This window comes from Passer domesticus, chromosome 18, assembly GCF_036417665.1.
Source record: "Passer domesticus isolate bPasDom1 chromosome 18, bPasDom1.hap1, whole genome shotgun sequence".
NCBI lineage: Eukaryota > Metazoa > Chordata > Aves > Passeriformes > Passeridae > Passer > Passer domesticus.
The window spans coordinates 9688539-9712014 of record NC_087491.1 but is presented as its reverse complement, the minus strand read 5'-3'; the positions used below and the strand labels follow the sequence as shown (position 1 = coordinate 9712014).

Genomic DNA, 23476 nt, shown 5'->3' with positions numbered 1-23476 from the left:
AGTTCATCCCAGCAGAAAATCCAGGGTTGTGGTCCCTGGGTGGGTGGTGTGGAGGTGGCTCAGCAAAGCAGGGGAGCATCCCAAAGTAAAACTCCTGAATAAAGGGAATAAAAAACCCTGGGGAAGGGTTGGATGCAGGGCAGCCCCAGGCAGCAGCAGCCCCCAGGGCTTGGGCTTGTACACATGGAGCCCTCTCAAGAAGCCCTTTATCCATGTCCCATCCCAGTCCAAAAATAACAGGTTTGTTTTTATCACTCCAGCTTTGAAATGGTGAATGTGAACAAGGGTAAAACACAGCTTAAATCTACCTCAAACCCATTCTTTGTTCCTCTTCATCGAAAATTCCCCATAGCAATTAAAACTTCCATCAAAAAATGGGAGTTCTTCTGAAAAACCTGGTGGTTTTATTGCTTCTGATTGCAGTGCTGATGAGAATATTTTGGTGTTGAATCACTCCTGGCTGTTTTCTGCCAGAAAAGGGCGATGGTCTGCACCCACCTCTGACAAACTGATGATGCATCTTCATTGAATTGCAGGGAGTCAGAGCTGCTCAGTCTTGGCAAGTTTGCCTCAATAAGATCATTTTGTGTGAGGAGAGACAAGAAAGGAGTTGTAATCCTTTTGTAATAAAACACAAAGTAAGAGGTTTTTCTCAATGCTTCTTAGTGTGGCATAAAACCTGTCAGGGCAGGTCTGGGCTCATTAAATGAGAGTGGGGCTGGAATTTCCTCGGATGAAGCTGTTCAGTAATATCTTGAGGGTTAAATGTCTTTTGTGCTCAGTGGTGGAACCTAAAGCAGGGTTTGCACTGGCAGTGTGCTCCCAGCCCTGCTGGTGACACTGTGGCACTGATGGGGGGGACTGGAGCACTTCCAGTGGGGTGCAGCTTCAAGCCCAGGGTCCTTGGGTTCCCACCAAACCTTCCTGTGTCCTCAGTAAGCACACCAGCCTCTTTTTTCTCTCATTTCCAGGTGATCTCTGCAGTATCCAGGCTCTCCTTCCACAGTATTGCTCAAACCAAAGGAATTAGGTAAGATCCTTTCAATATGATGCCTTAAAATAACATTTCTCTCCCCGTCTCCATATTCCTTGTGTTTAATCACATCAGACTCTTTAGAGGCTGCACATAATGGAGTTAAACAGACACCAGGGGTGCCTTTGGGATGCAGGCAGGAATAGTTTCAGATGAAATAAGTGAAAACATGAGGAATTGTGTGCACTGTGCGTGCTGGGCAGGGCAGCAGGGTGAGGTTTGGGGTCTCTCGCTGGAGGTTTTGCTCAACTCCACGAGGGATCCCAGGAAAGCCAGCAGTGCCAGGAGCTGTGGCATCATCCCACTGTCCCCACTGCCCCTGTGCAGGAGAGCCCAGGGACCTCTCTGCCCCTACCAGCTGGGAAATGTCCCCTGGCTGTGTCACAGGCACATCCCTGGTGACAGTGCAGGGTTGCAGCCGGGGTGTGCTGCCTGCTCCTCCTCTGGGGGAGCAGTGCAGAAGGAATTAAAAGCAGCAGACAGCCCCTATTAAGCAGAGCTGTTATCCTGCTCTTTGTTCAGCTCCCTGCAAAATTGCTTTGCAATTGCTTTCCTTGTTAGAGTGCATTTGTATTATTAATCTGGGAACATCTCATTAGGGCCACGGCTATAACAGGGATGAGTTTGCAGCCTAAATTACCTCTCCTCGTTTTTCTGGGCAGGGAGCGGGTGTGTTTTCACCCCCCCCCAGCTACAGAACACATTGGATTTTCTCCACAGCACTGGATTTTCTCCTGCTGCTGTTCTGGGTGGGGATCTGTGGTGAATCCCAAGCCAGGCACAGCCAGGATGAAGGGATGGGTGGCATCCCTGCCCCACTCCCAGCCCTGCCACCCACCCCCAGCACCCCCTGCCACCATTCCCACTGTTGGAACATATTTTCCCTGCCTTGTCTGCGCTGAGATTGCTGGAGGGGAACAGCTTTTCACGTGTAAAACCAGCTCAGAGCCTTCCCATCTGTTAAACACAGATCCCAGCAGGGCTGGGGGAGAGGCAGGGCCGAGGCTTTGAGGAAGAAAGATGTGCTGTGAGTTAAGGGCTGTTTGTTGTGCTGATAGCCCTGAGTCCTGCAGGAGCCTGCAGTGGTTTTTGTTTTAAGGGAGAAGAGCATCCAGGGGGTTTGGAGGCTGGGGGATTCACGTGCACAACCTGCAGTGCCTTGGCAAGGGCTGGTTTAAGTCTTGGGGCATCACCGGGAGGGTTCCAGGGGTCACCCCCTGGCAAAGCCTTTCCCAAGGCAGGGAGGGGGGTCCTGGATCCAGCTCAGAGGATGAAGGAGCTGCCACCCCTGGGAAGGCTCTGGCTGAGCCCCTGTTGGGTGTGTTGAGGGCTGGCATAGCTGGAGTGCAGAGACAAGGGAGGCTTTGCTGTTCTTGTGGGCATGAGGCTTTTTCTCGTTCATTTTACAACTGGCATTTACAGTTCCCACTAAAATCCTTTATCTTGGAAGCCTTTGGCACCATAATTACACAAGAATAGCACAGAGCTTAGTGAGCCTTTGCTTCTAACCCTGTTTTCCTGTGTATTAACCCTGTTTCTCCTCCAGCTCTGCAGGAACAGAAAATGCTGTCACTCCTTTAGCTGGAAAATAGAACAGACTAGAAATGAATTCTGTAATTCCAGGAAAATACCCTCCTGGGAGTGTTCCCTCCCATCCCACTGTCCCCTGCAGCCACAGAGCCCTGGCTTTGTCCATTGCTGCATCTTCTTTCCTTTAAATTAGGTGATTCCTTGCTGCACCATCACAAACCCCTCAATGGCAGAAACTTATCTCAAATGAATGAATCTGAATTAATCTAATCTTGTGGGAACCAGCAGCAGCTCTGGCTGCCTGAAGGGACTGCTCACATCAGCCACCACTGCCCCTCAGCTCGTTGGGTCCATCCTCTTCCCTCTCCCAGTGAAGCTGCTTCCCTTGGAAGTGGGAAAAATCTTGTTGGCTTAGGCACAGTGCTTAAATACATGGTAAATAGAGTGAAATTTGGATGCTGGGTGGATTGTGTGGTCTTCAGCCCCGCAGCATGAATGTGGCTCTGCTCCAATCCCTATTTTAGGGTCTGAGAATCAGGATCAGGCAAATTAACAGTGAAATAAATCCCAAAGCCTGTTCCTTGTCCTTGAATAAGTTTCATGGCGTGGAGAAAAATAAAAATCAATCTTGTGTGCTGTTCAGTGAAAAAAAAAAAGAAATCACTCTTTCTGTCTTAATAATTTCTGGCTACAGGAGCCTTGGCAGAGGAGCCCTGTTTCCCAGAGTCCTGCAGATAGCTATCAGGGCAGCTCTGAGGAGCTGACAGAGTGCTTCTTCCAAGAAACAAGCAGCAAAAACAGGGCAAAAACTCCATCCTGAGTGCAGGGTTCCATTTGCAATGTGCCTAATGTGCAGCAGCTGCAGTCACAGCCCTGCTGTGACCATCCTCTGCCTGCCCTGTCCCCATCCCAGGGCTGCTCCCACAAATCCTGCAGGAGGCAGGCTCTGTGCTGATGGGACGGGAGCTTTTGGTGGGGTTTTGATCCCTCTGTTGTCCCAAAGGGCTGTGCACAGGGACAAAGAGCAGATCCTCACTGCTCAGGAGAGGAGATTGATTTGTTGTTGGTTCTCATCCTTCCCTCCATCTCTTTGGAGGACTGTCAGCACTTCCAGGGAGAAGTTCCATCCCTGAACAAGGAGCCTTTATTATGCAGTCAGGATTTTCCACTGCAGCCCTAATTCCATTACCCCATTCCCACGCTGGCTGGCACTTCCCAGGCAGCCTGGAGGATTCTGCAGGATTCTGCAGCAGCGTGCTCCTTGCACAGGGATGTCATGCAAAGCTTCTCCTGGCCTTTGGAGCAAGAATTTTCATTCCCTTCCCGAGTTTTCACTCCAGATTTTCTTGAGCAAACTCAGCTCTCTGGAGGACAACAAGACTTCTTGTTGCAGGTTCCAATAAACCAGGATTATAATTATTTTCTTAAAGCTTTTTTTCCCCTGTTTTCCCACAAGGTTTTCCTGCCACAGGCAGGGCTGTCCCCTGCTGCCTGTGGCACATCCTGGGCTCCATCATCCCCCTCGTGCTCTGGGGGCTGAAGGGGAGTTCTGAGCAGAGGAGGGGGCACGTGTTTATTCATCTCCCAGAGATCTGTGTTTGTCCTGGAAGCAGAGTTGTGCAGGCAAAGCAGGAGGTTCAGGGATGTTGGCTCGTGCTGCCTGCATGCATTTTTCATGTGTGCACAGCAAAGCCCAGCTGAGGGCAGGAAGGGGTTTGCATGTTCAGAGGCCTTTGTGGAGGCCCTAAATCTGAGCAAATCCTTTCTGTGTGAACTGAACCTCTCGGTGACTGTCCTCAGAAGGCACCACAGTTAATAAAAGACAATTAAAACCATTTGCAGACGGGCAGGAGGGTGAATCCTGGCTGTCAGAGGAGGTTTTCTCTCACAGGAGCAGTGGCAATGCTTTGGCTGGGCCGTGGAGGGAAGGACACAGAACCTGAAAAATATAAAAACAAAAATTTAAGGCATCAATCCCACCAGCAAACCCCACTTCTTGCAGAAGATGTGGCGGCACGAGCTGGAGCTGATCAGGATGTTCCCCTGGCTGTCCTGAAGGAGAAGAGGGAGATAGGGGAAGATTTTTTTATGGCCTTTGCAAGGGTTCTCCAGCATGCTCAGGCTTCCTGCAGATCAGATTTAGGTCTCTGCTCCCCCTGCTCCTGGGGATGGGAGGCAGATCCAGCTGGGTGTGAAAATGGCAAGCAATTAAAGGCACTAACAATTAAGTCCTCAAGTGTCTCCTGATGAGGAGGTTGTTAGTGCACCTCTTCTCCTGAAGGTTGGTTTTACAAGGCCTGTTTTATTCCCTGCCAGCAGCTCTCTGCAATTGCACTCTGCCCATTATTCTTTTACTGCCGTTGTGTTTTCCTTGTACACACTTTAAGTGTTGCTGTAAAGTGGATGGAGAAGGCTGGGGGAGGATCTGTGTCTGGAAATTACAGGTGCAGTTGGTGTTTTTGCAGAGCTCTCCAGGAACTGGCACCAGGCTTGGAACTGGTCCCCAGCACAAACTCTGAAGCTCAGCACAAACCCCACAAGCAGGAGGTCAGGTGGAGATTGTTTCTTCTGACACCACCAAACCTCTAGGAGTCACCTTAAAGCTCCTCCATTTGTTGATAAGCAGAATCCTTGGCTGAGAAGCAGCTCCTCTCCCGCTAAAAGAAAAAAAAAAACATTCTTAACAGATTTTTTTTGGCAAGTTTGTATCCTCACAGAGAGCCTGAAAAAAAAAAAAAAATCCCTGACATGTTTTCCTGCACGGCTGCTTTGTAGGCTGGGGGGATGCTGAGGTCACCCCACAAGCATCTGCTCACAAAGCAAAGGCAGCTTCTCTGTCCCCTCCCTGCAGCAGCTTTGCTTCATGAACACAGCTCTGATGAGCTCAGCTCTGCTGGCTGGGCTCAGGTGGGGCTTGCTGGGCTTTGGGGGCACCTCTGTGTCCCTGGTGCTTCCCTGAGCCACCCCTGTGTCATGTGGGACCTTTCCAACACCTCTGTCTTCCCAAAATGCAGCTCTTGCCCCAAGGATGGAGAAGGGTTCCAGGTTTGGGGTCACCTCTGTGTCCCTGGTGCTTCCCTCAGCTATCCCTGTGTCATGTGGGACCTTTCCAACACCTCTGTCTTCCCAAAATGCAGCTCTTGCTCTAAGGATGGGGAAGGGCTCCAGGTTTGGGGTCACCTCTGTGTCACTGGTGCTTCCCTGAGCCACCCCTGTGTCATGTGGGACCTTTCCAACACCTCTGTCTTCCCAAAATGCAGCTCTTGCCTCAAGGATGCTCCAAGGATGGGGAAGGGCTCCAGGTTTGGGGTCACTTCTGTGTCACTGGTGCTTCCCTCAGCCTACCCTGTGTCACTGTGACACTGGGACCTTTTCAGCACCTCTGTCTTCCCCAAATGCAGCTCATTCCTAAGGATGGAGAAGAGTTCCAGGTTTGGGGTCACCTCTGTGTCACCGGTGCTTCCCTCAGCCACCCCTGTGTCATGTGGGACCTTTCCAGCACCTCTGTCTTCCCAAAATGCAGCTCATCCCCAAGGATGCTCCAAGGATGGAGAAGGGCTCCAGGCTCAGCTGGTCTGAAATAGGGGATCTGGAGGCTCCCAGCACTGGGGGATGGGGACAGGAGTGCCTGGAGAGGGACATTTGGATGCTCTGGGACAGCCCAGGTGTCTCTGCTCCTCCCTGGGGAAGGGATTGCTGGTGGCCCTCAGGATGGGCTGTTTGGAGCTGGTTTGTGCTGCACACTTGGGCCCCTCTTGGCTGGGGTGTGCTGGAGTCAAACAGAAAGGTCCATTTTGGTAATTATTTATTTTTATTGGCACACGTTTCACAGGATGGCAGCTGCTCAGGTGCAGCAGAAAAACTCAGAGTGCTGAAAGATCTCCTTGTGCTGCTTTGCTGCAGGTTAAAAACGGGGATTGCAGGATTTGTGTGTTCACCAGGTGATTTCCAGTGTGAGGATGTTGTTGGGTGGGAAGCATCCCAGGTCTTTTTTTGGGGGATTCATTCCCTACTGGTTGGTTGTACTGTTACCCCACAGGGTTTGGCTCTTTTTTATTCCTTTCTTTTCAAGAAAGACATTTCTGGATTCCCCTTTTGATTTTATCCATCTGTTCTCATCAGTGTGGAGCTGAAGTGAGGAGAAAATCGTCTCTCTTGCTTGAGTGAGGCATTGGTACATGAGGGGTTTTTAAAAATGCGATAACGTGTTGAAACATAAAATTCTACGAGCTGTTATTTTCTTGTCTTCTCATCTCCAGAAATGCTCAGTTCAGATTGGAGCTGAGCATAAAGCAGGGTCTGCAGCTCACCCCTGGGTGCTGACACTGCACCGAGTGCTCTCCTGCAAAATCATCATCATCATCCTCATCATCTTTGTGTTAGCTGGTGATGTAACTCGCTCCTGCCCTGCTGAATTTCCATCAGAATTCATCTTGCAAGAATTTCTGCAAGTTCCAGACCACAAATGAAAGCAAACTGTAATTTTTCAGAGGATGTGTCTAAAATTTGGCGCCTTGTGAGGTGCTTCTTTCCAGAGATGAGTAATGTAACAGAAAAGTGTGATTTTAATTAAATTCAGCAGCTTTTGGTATGCTCTGATGGGTCTTGTTCTGCACAAGGAGAATTTATTCTATTCTGCTTTATATAAATGGATTTTGGGGGCATTGACAGGGTGGTTTTACCTCACAGCACTTGACCAAAATCATTGCCTGGTGCTGCTCCTGTTTCACAGATGGGAACCACATCTTGGAGAGCAGCTCCAGGTCACCTCTTTGCTGGTGCCTGGTCAGCTCACAGCCACCTCTTGGTAAATTAATGCCGCTTTAATCTGCCTAATTGCATGAAGCCAACGAGGGAAGCATTTTCAGTGGTGTGTAAAAGTCTTGGAAAAATACATTATTTTCTTGGGGCAGCTCCAGGAGTGCCCGGGGTGACAGGCCCAGGGTTCCAGAACTGACAGGGGCACAGCCACAAGAATGGGGTGATCCCCAGTGCCTCGTCCTCCTGGAGAAAAAGAGAGGAAAAAAGAAAAGGGGAAGGTTGGAACTACTAAAATGATGTGCTGAGAACAGCCAAAGTCTGAAATTTTGGGATTGAAGCAGCATTAAACCTCAGCAGTGGGACAGAAGGACTTTTCTGGAAGCATGGGAGCTGTGGGGCTGAGAACCCCACTCCCAAACTCCCATGGGAACACAGCCTGAAGCCTAAAATGTGGGTGAAACCACTGTCCTGTGGGATTTCTGTGCATTGCCATGATGCTGCCTTCAAAACAGGGGTGGCAGGGGCTCTGTACCCCCAGCCAGGGCAGCTGAAGTCCTGCAGGCTGCAATTTCAGCCTGTAGTCTCCACACCATGGGAACATTTTTCTGCCAGGAGGACTCAGCACAGCCCTGTCCATCCCTGCAGGGCTGCAGGAGCTCCTTTGCAGCAGCTTGAGGCTCTGGTCCTCCCCGTCAGTGAAGAAATGCCTCGCAGAAGGGACAGCAGATGGGAGCAGCTCAGGTTTCCTGGGTGTCACACACTCCACCTGCTCTTTAAAGCACTCAAGTGTTATCCCTGGACTTAGGAAAACAGGGGCAGATTATCCTGCTGGTGCTGGGAGGGTGGAATCCCCCTCCAGGAAGGGAGAAATCACCTCCTTTATACTCCTCAGAGGGTTTGCACGAGTCAGGAAAACTTCCTTGCAGTTCTGTCTGACAGACCATCTCCACTGAGAGCAGCCTCAGGTGGGAGCAGCTCCTTGGGATGGAGAGCCCTGAGTGGGACATTGCCTCCCTCTCTGCTTCTCACCAGGCTTGCTGTTCCCAGAGCTGCTGTTTGACCCCAAGAAATCAGAGTGGAGAGTGGAAAAGTGGTAAATAAACCACGCTGGGTCCTCCTTGCTCTGTCCCACGCGGATCTGAGGCCAGGGTGCTGCTGTACAAAATGATCAGGCTAAAGCTGCCTCATCCCTGCCCCTCTGCTCCCTGCAGAGGTGAAGAGCTGGCTTCACCTCTTCCAGCCAGGACAAGGCAGCCCAGATGCTGCAATGTGCTCATAAATAAATAAACCCTCCTGTTTATTGCTGTTAGAATTGCAGCCTACCTGGCTCTTGGTGCTAAATAATTCAGAGGGAAGAGCAGCCAGGCAGTGCTGAGAGGCTCCCTGTGCAGGGGTGGACGGTGAGGATGTGGTGTGGGAGGGATCATGGGGCAACCCGAGAGCAAGGGGGGATTTTTCTTGCATGAGGTGCCTCGTGAAATATTAATTGATTGTCCCTGTGGGTGATGTGATGTGCTGTGGCTGGCTCTGCTCTGTGAGATCCAGAAATGGCCAAAATGTTTTGTGAGATCAAGGGCACATGCTGTAAGTCCTGCCCTCCAGAGGAGCAGCTCACTCCAAACTCCAGAACAAATTGCTTGGTTTTGTCTTCCCTTTTCAGCCCTAAACAAACCCATCAGATCAATCCCACTCCCCTTCCCTCCTTTGATCTCTGGAAGTGATGCTGTGCACTGCTGTGGGGTTTGTCTGTGCACGAGTCTACTTTGGGAGCTTTGTTATCTCTTAAGAGCCTGTTCCAGCTCTGTTGGATGGCACTGGGGGCTTTTGCTTTTCATCTGAGCGGGGTGGGGCCCACAGCAGCCCCGGATGAAGGGCTCAGCAGGTGGTTTTGCATGGTGGTGGAGGAAAAAAAGCTGGTGCTTAGCTAAAGATATGAAATAAGAGACGTTTTCAAATGAATTTTAATAAACTGGGGTCTCTGCAGACCTGTTGGGTTTCAGTGGCCTCAAAGTGCTCATTGCTTCTGGGCATTCCCAGCTCTGCTGTGCTCCTACATAAGAAATTGCAATGTGCCTGGAGGACTTTGACAATTTCCCAGGGAACCCAGAGCTTTTAGATCTTTTGACTGACAACATTTTTACTCATTTTACCAAAAAAGACGACCCAGAGATTGGTCCCAAACCAGGGAGCTCATGGCTGGGGAAGGTGCAGCACCTTCACCCACCTGGATGGAGGATCTGTGGGAAGGTTCTCAGTGAAAACCCCGTGCTGGTGAGAAATACTGCCTTAAAAGATCTCCCAGCTGGCTTTTCTTTGTGTTGCCTTGATGGGGATCTGGTGGGGTGGGAGTGAGAGCAGAGTTCCTCTCACCCACTCTGTCCCTTCCACATCAAATCTGGTTTTGCAGCCAGCTCAGGTGTGTTCAGTGACAAAAAAAAGAACCTAAATGGATGTATAAGGGAGCTTAAGTCAAAAGTAGGGAAATATTTCAAATAGTGGATGTTGGTAGAGCGAAATTAAATTGTGTTGTTGCACTTAGAACTCCTGGGGAAGAGCAAGGGATGAACAGAGGAAAAAGCCAAGGCTTTGTCCCAAAAGCTGCCCTTCAGCTCCAGATTTGGGATGGTCCATTTAGTAATCCTCACCCCGGTGTGACTTCTCCCTCTAATTGCATTCTGTGAGTCCTTATTTAGCCATTAGCTGCCACTGCAGGGACACAGGTTATTAATTCCTCCCCTGCCCTGACTTTCACTCCGGGCCTTCACCAGCAGTCAAGGTGAAGCTGGGAGGGCCAGGGGAGCTGCATCCCCATGAAACCCTGATTAGAAAACATTTTTCTCCCTTTTCTGCCTCCTTGTCTTACATGGGGGGTTGTATCACAGGAGCCAATTACACCTCCAGCCCAGATTTATGGCTGGGGATGTGTCCATGTGATTTTAATACTCTTTATGGCTCTTTTACTCCTTTCTCTCCAGCATGGCAAGCACTGGGGAAGGAAACACTCAGAGATTAAGAGCACAATATGCATGTGAAAGAAAGGAGGTCGTGCCTTGTGGTGGATTTTTTATTGCTGTTGTGACAAGTGATGTTTAAGCAGAAGTCACCTCTGAGTTGTGCCTCCTTGCCAGAGCTTTGCAGCCCTTGCCTGACTCCCTCCTGTGTTGGCACCTTGCACATGGACACACCTTGGGGGCTCCCTGTGGCAGGGCAGGGTGGCTGGGGTGGCTGGAATTGCTCCATGGCTGGGCTCAGCACTGCTTCAAACTGCTTGGTCTGGAGCTGCTCCCCTGAAATGATGCACTGAGAACAGCCAAAGTCTGAAATGTTGGGATTGAAGCAGCATCAAACCTCAGCAGTAGGACAGAAGGGCTTTTCTGGAAGCATAGGAGCTGTGGGACTAAGAACCTAAGGAAGGCTGAGGTGTAGCAGGGGAGAGAAAGAAAATGAATGCCAGTGAAAGGATCCAAAAATAGCAAATTCGGGGGCTAACCAGGCCATGGATTAAATCTTTCAGGAGAGGCAATCTATCATGGGCAGGGAGGGAAGAGGAGGGAATTGCTCCTGAGGGCAGTTAGAGGTTCAGGTGTGGCCAGCTTTGCTCCTCCAGTGTCCCATGCCCATGGTTCACCTGCCTTCTCCAGGGTGCCCAGGAGGGATGGGCAGAGCTGCCCTGCTGCCACCCCTCTGTGTTCCTGTGCTGTCCCTTGCAAGGCTGGCTGTGCCCATGGGGATGCTCCAGCCCCAGCAGCCCCAGCCCAGCCTGGCCCTGAGCCAGCAATAATACGTGGGCTTTAATTAAAACAGTATTTTTCGTCTCCCTCATACATTATTTGGTTATTGCTTCAGAATGAGCCAAGAAATTCTTGTATTCCCCCCACTCCCTCCCTCGCTCCTTTAATCTGCTTTCTCCCCTCCTTTCTTTCTGCCCTTTTGGTGTCCTTTCCCTCATCTCCAGGAGTTTTAACTTTTTTCAGCTGTCACAAAGTTGTTAAGATGAGGAAGCCTGGGGTTCATGAGGAGTCAGTGATTCCACTGGGATTGCTGGAAGGTGCTTCCATGGAAGCAGTGCAGAGCCTGGCCGAGCAGGGAAGGAGCTCACAGGTGGAAGGGCTGGAGGAGAAGGTGTTTCTCCATCCCAGCAAATCCAAACACCAGGCTGGAATTAAGATTCCTGAGCTCTTTGTGCAGCACCAGCTCAGCAGGAAGGGCTCGGCCACGGGGGCTCTGAGGTGCTGTGCTGTCAGACCATGCAGCTGCTCATTTTGGTGCCCAAATGCTGCCCTGTGTGCCCAGCCAGCCTCCCCACCTGCCTTCCTGCCCAGCCCTGCCAGCTGTGCCCTCGGCAAGCAGCAGAGCTGGTGTCACCCTGGCACAAAAATGGCTTTGCATTGAATATTTTGTGCTGCTCAGCAGGATGCTCGGGGCTGGGCTGAGTTCAGGAGCTCTGCTGTGAGGGGTGAGGCACCAACATAAAATATAACCCTGTCATTCCTTCCCTTGCCAGGCCCTTCCCTTCGGAGGAGACCACGGAGAATGACGATGACGTGTACCGGAGCTTGGAGGAGCTGGCAGAGTGAGTGGCCTCACCTTCTCCTGGGAGGGCTGAGGCAAAAGTTGCTGTGGGTTTCCAGCAAAGGCAGATAAAGTTTGACAGCAGGGCTGGGAGAGCCAGGACGGCTGCTTTGATCCTTTGGCCAGGAGATTTTTGTGCTCTGACAAAAGTCCATCTTTTTCTAGTGCGGTGTCACTTTTAATCAGGTTGAGTTGAGGAGTGGTTTGGTGGGGGGTGAAAGGGGCCAAGCCCAGGGAATCCCTAACTCCTCCTAAATCCCAAAACCCTGGCACATAATTCACCCTCTGAGGTGATCCAAGCCAGCTCTGGGGGTGAGGTACCCATCTCCCCCCATGGCATTTTTTGGGTGCTGGCACATGGAGCTGCACCCCCGTGTGTGATTTTGGACCCCACCAGCTGGCCTGGGGCAATCAGGGAATAATTTGGGTTGAAAAGGACCTTGAAGACCATTTCATTCCACCCCTTTGCAGTGGGCAGGGACACTTCTCACTGTCCCAAGTGGCTGGCCTTGGACATTTCCAGGGCTGTGGCATGACATCCTGCCATGACACCCGTCCTGCTTGTCCTTGGTGGGACGTGGGGTGATGCTGCTGCTCTCTCTGTCTGTGTTTATCTGGCTTTTCTGCCTGTGGTGGTGATGTAACAGGCTTTTAAAATCAACCTTGAACTGCAGCACACACGGGGAAGTGCAGGCACTATTGGAATTCAATGGCAGCATTCCCATCAAGCCGGGGTTTTGCTTATGAAGTGCAGTCTGCTACATATGGAGGGATGGAGTGCATGGGTGGATATGTGGCTTTATGCAGTTAAATATTATTGTTCCACAACATAAATAATAAGACTCCTTAATCCAATGAGTTCCTTATGGCTTCAGTTATTACAAAAGTAAATCATAAATTACCAGCAGAGGGAACGGAGTGCCCTGGAATTCCCTGCTTGCTGTTGGCTCCCAGCAGCTGCAGTTTAATAAAATTTTAACCAAGAAAGAGATCCTTTCAAGAATAGCATTTTTTGTGCCCCCTCTCCAAAAGTTCTCAAAATCCCTTTAATATTTGGGGTTAAAATTCCTGTTTCTCACACACAGACATGCTTTTAATTGAAGAGAGATTTGTGTGGGACTCTCACACAAATGCTGGTGGGGATGGCAGTGCTGGCCTAGAAAGAGCAGGTTAGGGGTGCTGCCCTTGGTTATTTGGTGCTGGAAATGGGTTCCCGGCTTTATTGGTTATTTGGTGCTGGAAGTGGGTTCCCAGACTGGTTCCTTGTCCCAGTCTGCTGAGGACAAAGTGACCAGGTGGAAGCTTCCCAACTGTTCTTTGCCCCTTGGTCAGAGGGGCTGTGGTGTCCATCAGATAACTTGGAGGTTTATTTCAACTGATTTCCCTGTTCTGTCCCAGATTTCCAAATTTAACTTTCCCTGTTTTCACATTATCTGAAAAATCCTGTTTTTAACATCTTATGTGGGACTCGTGGGGGACAGGCATGTTGCAATCAGCAGGGATTGCAGAAATTCCTTCATCCAGGCCTGCCCTCCCAGTGCACGAGAACATGGCCTACAAAACAGTGTCAGAATTCACCCACAGCTGGAAAAACCCCCAAAACTCCCTGGGGAACCCCTCAGCCTGACTTCTGCTGCTCCTGCTGCCTGCAGCAGAGTGCTCTTTCTCCCCTGGAGCATTTCCTCTGGCTGGAAATGTGCCAGCCCCAGGGTGTGCCCAGGCCCCACAGCCTGTGGCACTGATGAGAAACCTCCTTTTTCTCAGCTCCTGCCCTCTCCAAACAGCTCAACAAGGGCAGCATTCACTGCTGGGAGTGATTCAGTCCATCCAGCATCTCTGCCTTTAGTGCTGCTGATGATCCAGCAGCCTTGGGAAGATGTGGCTGCAGCCAAAATGGTTTTTTTTTGGAGGCGAGGAAGTGATTTCCACAGCAGGCAGGGAAATGACCCAGTGTGGGGAGGGAGCTGCTCCAGCCCTGCCTCTAAAACCAGCAGGGATTTGTCACCTCAAGGTGCCACTCTGCTGTCCCCACAGGCCTCAGGGGGACAGGGGTGGGTGAGGAGGGACAACCCTGGTGAGCTCTGTGCCACCAACTCACCCTGGGAGAGAGGAATCCCCCAAAGGGAGCTCTCTTTGGGGAAAAAGCTCAGGATAAACTCTGAGTTGGTTCTAACAAGATATTTTTGGGGCTGGACAATGAGGTGTTTCTGGAGAATGACAGAATGCTTTGTTTCAGCTTGAGTGGAGTAGTTTGGTGTCCCCACGTTGAGGTTTTGAATTCCTGTGCTGCAGAGCCTTTAGAATATGAACATGTTTGTGATGGAGGTGCTGATTTGGGCAGCAGAAGGAACCAGGCTTTGTCCCTGTTGTCCCCATGATGCTCTAAAGAGTGGGAACCTTCCTTCTGAGAGCTCTCCCAGCAGGGAGGAGCTGTGGGACAAAAACCAGGACTGGACAGGGCATGCAGTAACAAGCTCTGTGTGAAATCATGGGGCAGCCACGGGGTTCTGCTGTGTTTAAAGGATGTTTAAGCCTTGGTGACCCCATTGTGCTTTCACCTTTGGGGTGGTGCAGGGATTAATCCCAGCTCCAGACAGATCCCCCAGCCAGGCAGATCAAGGCACATAATTGCCTGGAAACAGCTATTTAGTTAAAAAAAACACCAAACAATTGGTGATGGAAAGGGGAAGGGAAGCTAAAAGGCTATCAGGGGAGCTGGGAAGTTCTCAAATTCCCTGCTTTCAGCCCTCTGGCCCCTCGGTTTGCTGTGCCCTGGGCCAGATGGCAGCTTGCAGCCAGCCTGGGCAGATGGCAGGGGCTGCTTGCATTGCAAGTGCTGCCTGATCGATGCTGTGAGGAGCTGTAAAGGGACAATTGGCCTCTGCTGCCTGATTTATTCCAGCCAGCCCCATGCCAGACCCTGGAGCAGCCATTTAGGGGGAGTTTGTCCATGAAATGAGCTGGGTTTTGCAGCAGCAGCGGCAGCAGTGTGTGGGTTCATCCTCTGGAGCCTGTGCCCCCTTATCAGGGATTATCAGTGACCCTTGTCCTGAGGATGCTCCTGCAGATCCCTAGGGAGGGGAGCTGCTGCTTCCCACATGGCTGTGGCTGCTGGGAGCTATGGCAGGAGGCAATTATCCACCTTGCTGCCCTGCCAACTGCTTTTCCATCCCCCTTTATGGCTCTTTCAGCTGCTCCAAACCATCCTGGTACCTCAGAGTTATACTTAACATTTCACCTAAATTTTCTCCGCTGCCACTTGAGCTCTCTCCAGTTATTTGGTCTCATTAAATTTATGGCAGTGATTAATCCTGGCCCTCTTTACAGCCCCAGAGCCTTCTCTGTGATGAACCTTCTCCACTTCATGGCACTGTCCCTCTGCAGTGGCACAATTAGGTGGATGACACAGGGCAGATTTTGGGTTCTTTGTTGGCTGCTTGAAGAATTCAGAGTCAGGCAGACTTTCTGTGAATGGTTTGATGTGAAACATTTAATTTGCATAACTTTTACCTTTGTTTTCTCTTCTGAAGAAGATTTGATTTGAGGAGAGGAGTTGTAGTGTTGCATAAAGGACCAAGTAAGTGTTTTAGGCAAAGCAGGTCCCCACCAAACCCTGCCCCTGGAGAGCTTTGTCCCACAGGTTGATGTTGATATCCCCTGCTCTTGCTTGGAGCTGCAGCTCACTGGGAATTTATCCCAAACAAATTTATTGGGGTAGTTGTGTATTCCCAACCTTTCCATCCCAGAGAAGGGGAGAAGGAGATCTGCTAGGTACAATTTCTCAAGTGATGTCTCTTCTGGGCTCAGCTTCTTGCTGAAGTTTCTCCTGCTTCTCTCACTACTCTCACCAGCATTGCCCCCCTCACATCTTCCAAAATAGTGCTGTGATCAGCAGAATTTCTCCAATGCATTAAAAAAAGTAACGAGCGCAGGAGCCAAGGTGAGATGATAAGTGAGCTGCCACTTTTCCCATTATTTTTATGTTGGACAAACCAGGCACAACAACCCCTCAAATAAATGGCTCTGTGGTGCAGGGCACTTGAGCCAGAGTGCCTGTAAATGTGTCTGTCCCCTGTGTGTCACTCCTATTGATTTTTACATGTCCTGCTTGTGCCATTTCTGGGATCATACTGGTCACTGTGGCTGTTTGAGTCTTTTTCTTGGGATCAGAATGTTCCACTTGGAATGGGGAATGTAAGACCCGAGCAGAATTGATGGGAAAAAGCTTCTGCTGTTTCCAGATGAGTGTCTCCATCCAAGTCCAGTCTGAGTAATTAAAACCCTGCAAGATCTCGAGTCCTCCAGCTTGCACTCCCTCACCCTGAAACACAAACCTGCCAGATGTGCTGCAAATTTAGGGTTCTGCTTGTCCTCTCTGACAGAATGAGGGGGTTGGCTGGAGGAGCTGTGTATTTATAGCTGTGAGTGCAGAGTGAGGATGGGAAACTGGGGATTACTGGGATGGACTGGAGCCTCACAGCAGCCTCAGAGACCCTGCAAATCTCCCAGCCTGGACCTGTGGTGGCTCTGAGGTCTTCTGGCTCTTAACCCTGGTCACAGGACTGGAGATTTGGGGTTGTCTCTTGGTTGTCTTATTTTAGCTCCTTCTGTCCCCTCCTGCTCTTTCTTTTGCTGTTCCTGGTGGTTCTGGCTCTTTCCTCAGCGTGGTTTGGAGGGAGTTTTGGTGTGGTGGGTTTGTCATGAGGGCTTGTCCTTGAATTCTTGAGGCTGCTACAAACTCATCAACTTCCCACAGCAGCTTTTATGGCTGGGGAGGCTCTTCAGTGGCCCTGAAATCCCTCAGAGCTTCCCCAGTTCCCCCCAGTGTCACTGCAGAGATGACTGCAGGGTTCCTTCAGCGTGGTGGACCCTCCATGATGTCATTTATGGGGGCATCACAGACTGTGCCCATGAGCCCTTCCAGCCCCAAATGTTCTGTGATTCTATGGATTTGTCCTTCCCTTTCCCTCCTCCTGGCAGCAGTGCCTCAGTTCTGGGAGCTGCTCCCTGGCACGGCTGCTGCCTGGCCGGGTGGGTGTTAGTGCACAGCAGGCACTGCCAGTGAGGCAGAGCTCAGCCAAAAGCATTGTTTTTGCCTGAAATTGCCTTAGATATGAAAAGCTTTATTCATTATCGGCTTTTCTGGCTCGGCAACAGGCTGCCAGCCCAAAGCTGGTTGGATCCTTCCTAATAACAGTAATTGCAAACGCTGGCGTTCCCTCTGAAGGGCGGCTGAAATCCCTTTCCTGACCCCAGAGCTGTCAATGAATCTCCTAATCCAAGCAGTAGATCACAGGCTCTGATACCCACGGGTAACTCGCAGACTCTGCTGCTTTTATTGAAGGAATAAATTGCTTTTCTTTGTGAGGAATGAGGTGATCTGGCTCTCCTTGCTCAAGTTGTTCCGTCTGCCCGTGACACGCCTGGGATGCTGAATTTATTGCCTGAATTCAGTGTGTCCTGAGCTTTCCACTGGCTAAAATCATCCCAATCCCTGTTTTAAGGACAGGGAGGGTGTGTATTTTCAACTCTGACAGGCTTAGGTGAGGATCAATATGTGCAAAGCAGAGATGTCAACATCCATACGGCCCTGCAGGAGCTTGGCTGCTCCTGGGCTGCTCCAGGAGAGGCTGATCCTCGTGCTTTACTGCTCTCCATAAAAACTGGCAGCCTCTGGTGTTTCTCAGAGATGCACTGAGAATGTGTTTTAATAAATAACAGACTGCTGGACCATGGTGATGTTGTAATACTGCCACGGCTCTCGGGTTTGAGGAACTCTGCTGCACTCCCCAGAGCTCTGGAGTGGAGGTGTCTTTCTAGGTGTCCCCAGGATGTGGGAATAGTTCCTGTTTTTTCCCAAAAACCAGAAACTGGAGTAGAGAAGGGCTTGTTCTGCTGTGGAGCACCAGGATGGGCTGGAGCAGTGAGGCTCAGCGTTTGTGACAGCAGGACAAACGTTTGGGGACAGCGTTTCTGTCCAAGGGCTGTTGGCACTTCTGTGGGCAAATCTGCTGGATTGTTCCTTGGGAGGAGTTTCTTTCCTGGTGGGAAAGGCCTTGGAGCATCCATCCTTCTCCAGTCTCAGCCCTTGACTGAGCAAAACCCATCTGGCACTTGGGGGCATGGCTGAGGGCTGGTAGTGCTGGGTTCAGGTTGAAGCAGATATTCTTGAAGGATTCTCCCAACCCTAATGATTCTGTGAAACCCCTTCAGCACCACGTGCTGTCACCTGGGTTCTCCCAGTGTGTGCCCACCACGCTCCAGAGCTCATGACTTCTTGGGGAGGGAGAGTTTGTCCAGGCCAGGAACAGCAGCTTTTATATTTTTCAGATTCTGTGCTGCTTTAGTGTGCAATTCTGAGCTTCATATGAGGGGATGGTGAGCTCTCTGCACAGAGCAGGGAGACAAAACAATTCCTGCTCTAGCTGGGGACCAAATGATCCAAATCTCAGGCCCAAGACCACCAACAACGCGGGTTGGAGAGGGAAAACAAGCAGGATGGGACTGCAGGGGCTAAAACTGGAACTGGGCAATGAACTGCAATCTGCACATGGAGCAGAGCTGATCCCAGGAAGAGACCCCGTGAGCGGCCGTGCATTTTGGGACCATTTTAGTTCATCTTGGGTTCATTTTGGGACCATTTTGGTTCATCTTGGGTGCAGCCCTGGCTGGGCTCTCGTGCTGCCCAAGTTGGATCCATTGAGGCTTTTAATAAATCCCTGCTTTATTCTTTAACTCTATCCAGCCTCTGCTCTAGCTCTGCCTTCCCAAGGCATCAGTTCCTCACCCAGCTGAGCTCCTGCCCGTGCCATTACCCAACCACACGTTCCCAAAAACCCTCCAGCCATGGAAATGATGTATGGAGAGACAGCCAGCAACCCGAGAGGTGTGGGCAGGGAGATTCATCAGGAGCTGGGAGTGACTGGCTGTGGAAGAGGAGCAGAGCTGAGAATATAAATATTGGTGCAGATAATAACGGCGACGCCTGGGAGGGGGAAGATGGATCACCAGCTATTAGTGGGCATTATTGCAGCAGCTGCAATGCATCACCCGGGAAGAATGGGATGGATACATCATGCCAGTGTATTTATTTAAAATCCCCAAACTTTTATTGAATAAATCTGTTTGTATAAATAGAAAGAGCCATATTTAAGCAGCCTGGTTTTGCAGGCAGATGTGCTCTGCTGCTCCCTGATATGTAATAGAGAGATGTTGAGTGTCACACTTGGAGCACAGCTTTACACCTAAATTTATTTGTGTGTAATTAATACCCCTGTTGAAAGACACAGCTCGTAAAATATGCGAACGCTGTTTGATATTCCAGCATTTCACACTGTCCTGATCCTGTGGGATTGACTTCAGTGGGGGCTGTTAGCAGCCAGCACCTGTAGATCTAAGCACTGGAATTATTATTGTTAATTGGTATTTAATATGGGCTGAATTTTTCAAAAGTATTCTGAGGCTGAGGAGCCCCTGGGAGGGGCGTGGAGGCTCAGATGATAATTAATTACTGAGCACCATCACCTTTAGCACAAATGGGCTCTACAGCTCTGGCATGCCTTTGAAGCCTGGGAGTGCAGGGGCAGCTCCAAAGTGGTGAGGCTGGTCCTCAAAATGTGACGTTTTGCTGCTTAATTTCTCCCTGCTGTAAATGCTGGTTTTGGCCTCTGCCCACCGAGCTGGGTGTCTGGTGAGATTGCCTTGTGGGGGTCAGGAGAGCCTCCTGCTCCTCTGGGAAGTGCTGGATTAAAAATCACCCATCGGGGCAGGGATTGGGCTTTGTGGGAGTTGGGGCATCACTCACAAAGGGGATGCAGAGCGTTTAAACCTGGGTGGAATGCCCAGGGCTGGTCCAGGCATTGCTGTGGGTCCTGCACAGCCCAGGGTTGGCTCATCAGGACTGGGGTGCTTCTCCTACTGCTCAGAGACATTGGATTAATATCTGCTTAATCTGTTTAATATCTGCTCCTGCTTGGAGTGGATCTGGGCTCCTACAGCAGTTTGCAGCCCTGGCTGGGGGATGGGGATGGTTTTTTGGCACGAAGGAAACGTTTCAGTGAGGAAAAGCAAAATCAGATCAAGAGTGAACACAGAGCCTTAAGCGGACCAAAATCCAACTATTAAAGTGAATTCTCTGAGCATGATATAAAGTCACTGAGGCAAGAGCTGCTCCTGGTCCTGAAGAGGAGCTGAAGGGAGGTTGTGGGCCCCTTTGGAGCAGGTGGAGCTGGAGCTGGTGGCTCTGGTGGCTCAGATGGTCTCTCTGCCTTGGCTGGCAGAGCCATCTCAGCTGGGCCCATTAGTGCTGAGCAAAAGCTCTGCAGGGGCAGAGCTGGCAGCCCGTGGTGCTGTGGGCATCGTGGGCACGCCTGGCACAGGGCACAGAGCCTGGCACAGGGCACAGAGCCACTCTTGGCTGTGATCCCTGCTTGTGTCGAGCAGCGTTCTGCCTTTTCCAGCCTCCAGCCAGCGGAAAGAAATGTGCAGCGGGCTCTGATCCGGGAAAAACAGAGAGCAGGGGCTGAATTCTCGTCTCTTCCTGGGATTCTCCTCCCTCCTCGGTGCCTGATGAAGTGGCAGTGAGCTTCCCCTGGGTGTTATCCCTGACTCCTTCTCCTTCTCGTTGCAGCGAACACGATCTGGGCGAGGACATCTACGACTGCGTCCCCTGCGAGGATGAGGGCGATGATATCTACGAGGATATCATCAGAGTGGAGGTTCAGCAGCCCATGGTAACAACCCAGCTGTGTTTTCACAGCCACACCTCGCTGGGAGGGGCAGGGAGGGGGTTCCAGGAAGGAGAGAACTCCGTGCCACTGGCAGGTGATGCCGCAGGGAAGGGAATTGCTCTGAGTCGCTCCTCCAAACTGGGATGGCACCAGCCCACAGGGGTTCTCCGAGGAGTTTCCCAGCCCAGCCTGTCATCTGCAGGAGTTGGGGAGGAGGAAGGGAAAGGGAGACCTAATAAGCCCTAAAAGATAAGCTAAAAATAGGGTTTTGCTGCTGCTGAGGCTGTGTCACTCCAGCCTTTCTGGGGAGGCTCCGCCTGCTCCGTCAGCCAGAGGTGCCACTGGTATTTTTAGTTCAGGGTGACAGATCTGTGTGTCAGGGATCCAGCAGCTGTCTCTGCCTGCTGCTCCTACCTGCAGCAGGAAGATGTTTACAGTGGAGCTTTCTGGGGCAGCAGGGACCAGTGTGCCATTAGGGACAAGTAGCTGTCCCCATTTGTCACCTCTAACAAGCTTTTGCTGCTGGAGAAGCCTGAGTGTGAGGCATGGGCAGCATCGTGGAGGGACTTGTGATATCTCCAAGGGCTCTGGAGCAAATATCACACTCCACGGATGAGCCAAGGAGGTGTTGGTGGCCCTTGTACCTCCCCAAAGTGCCCACAGCCACCTCTCTACCTATGTCCCAGTGTGAAATTTGTGACCTTTGAAATTTGACCTTTCAAATTTTCTCCCTCCCCTCCAATATCTGCCTCCCCCAGGCTTTGTTCAGTCGTTAATTACTCTCCCCTAGTTCAGCCCCCCCTGGAACAAAGCAGGATCAATGGACAAATTCAGTGATCAATTCAACCCCTGGAGCAGCACGAGGGGCTGCAGCCTGGCAATGCAGGGCTGCATCCATGGATGCCTGTGCTCTGCTTCCTCAAAGATCATAAACCCCTCATTCCATCCCTTCACACCTTGGCTGCAGCTGGAGGAGCTCCCTGCACACCAAACCACCCTGAATCAGGGAGTTGAGCCCAAAATATTCCCCTTGATCCTGCCAAAGTGCTTGGATCTGAAGGCAGCACAGCTCGTTGGTCTCCACCAGTTGCAGAAGCCACTTGGCCCAAGAACTGCCCCAGGAAAAGGTTTCAGTGGGAATTTCTTGCATAAATGGGAAAAAAATGGGGGAAAACTCCAGCAGCCAGGTAATAAAGGATAAAGGTCAGTGGAACTGGCAATTTTTCACTGTCCCCTCCACGTTGTTTTGTGTTTTCTGCTGAGCAGTGTTGGAGTTAAGAGCTGTGAGTCCCTCTCACTTCCCTGGGGAAAAGAGCCTATATTTAATATATCTGCCCAAAAGTTGAACTTTTTGGGTAACATTTGTTGCAACAGCAAGTGTGTGATGCTAATGGCTTCTTGTATTTCTGCATGCTTCAGATTAGATACATGCAGGTAAGATGAATTCATTAAAATCTGGGGTTTCTCCAGCTGAAAGGTCCCAGCTGTGAGTTCTGAGGGGGTGGACAGAGGGGCTCTGTTCCTGTGCATGATCCATAAAACCCCATCACTGAACTCCCTCCCAAATTCACATTCTGCCCTGCCAAGTGCAGCAGCTCCCAACACGTGGTCCCAGCTTTACAGAGCAGAAGTGACTCCACGAGTTGGGGCTTTGGGAAAAGCACATTTTATCAGATTTGACCTAAAATCAGGAGAACTGGCAACCCTGGCCAGGGATTTGTATGAGTCTGACGTGTTATTTGTGACCCATTTAGTATCTGTTGTGAGTTTCATCTTAAACAATAAAAAAAAATTTAAAAAGGGAAAAAAATCAGCCTTTATCTCTTATTATTATTCTTTAGCTGATAGTCTTTAGTGGTGTGGCTGTAATAAATGCAAAAAATGCAGTTTTTCCATGTTGAAACATATTTAATAACACAGCCAGGGTTCCTCCTTACATTTTTTGGATAAAAATGGTTCCCTTTGGCATAAACCAGTAGTGGTTCTCTCCTGACTTTCCAAATTTGTGCTTGGTTGCTGTAACTGGACCACCTTTAGGACCATCTGACCATGCCTTACTTTTCCTTTCCCTAGAAAATGGGAATGACAGAAGATGACAAAAGGAACTGCTGTTTGCTAGAAATCCAAGAAACTGAGGCCAAATACTACAAAACCCTTGAAGATATAGAAAAGGTGAGAAGTGAGCCCTGCTTTCCCCAGCAGCCCTGGATCCCACATGAGTTGTCCTGGGTTGGTTCTTGCTCCCAAAGCTGGGAGATGTGAGGGGCAGGATGGAGGAAAATGGGAGAGGAGGGGGAATCCACAAAACCCAGCCAAAAGCAGCATTTTTTGGGTGATTGCTGCAGATCAGAAGCAGGCTGAAAAGCCTCCTGCTGTGTCCCCCCCATCCTGGGGTGAGAATCTCCCACTCCTGGCTCAGCCAGGCCGAGTTTGCTGATAAGAGCTGTGTTTGCAGATATCTCTTATCACTCTGATTGCCACGGAATAATTCCTTTATTCCGAGTGCTGAAGCTGTGCTGTCTTACCATTGAAGCTAATTGGATTAAAAGGAACGTTGTGCTGCCTAAATTCGTGGGGGTTTTAATTGGTTTTAATGAATTATTGTGGCTCCTTTCTTTCAAAAACAAGTAAAAGGATAACACCTCAGCAATGGATGGAGCCTGGAGGTGGTTCCTGCTCCCAGGAAAGCAGCAGGAAGGAGGAACAACAATGAAAATCAAGCTGCCATTTCTAATCACCCTGATGCTTTTGTTTCCTCCCCTTTTGCCATTCTTTCCCTCTGTCTGCTGAGAGTTCCCCTGGAGAAGCTGTGAGCAAAACTGGAAGAATGGAAGAAACATTTCCCATTTTC

General features: G+C 50.4%; 1 protein-coding gene across 7 annotated transcripts in view; it reads left to right on the top strand.

Annotated features, from left to right (window-relative positions):
• VAV2 (vav guanine nucleotide exchange factor 2) overlaps positions 1–23476 on the top strand; it is a 119220-nt gene that overhangs the window by 72124 nt on the left and 23620 nt on the right. For 4 of the 7 annotated variants that reach the window (XM_064394114.1, XM_064394110.1, XM_064394111.1 and 1 more), the window contains exons 3-7: positions 972–1030; positions 11829–11897; positions 20526–20628; positions 22045–22059; positions 22699–22797. In XM_064394114.1, the coding sequence (XP_064250184.1) occupies positions 972–1030; positions 11829–11897; positions 20526–20628; positions 22045–22059; positions 22699–22797 (345 nt within the window). The remainder of the gene's footprint in view (positions 1–971; positions 1031–11828; positions 11898–20525; positions 20629–22044; positions 22060–22698; positions 22798–23476) is intronic. The other 3 variants (XM_064394112.1, XM_064394113.1, XM_064394115.1) reach the window with 1 other exon arrangement.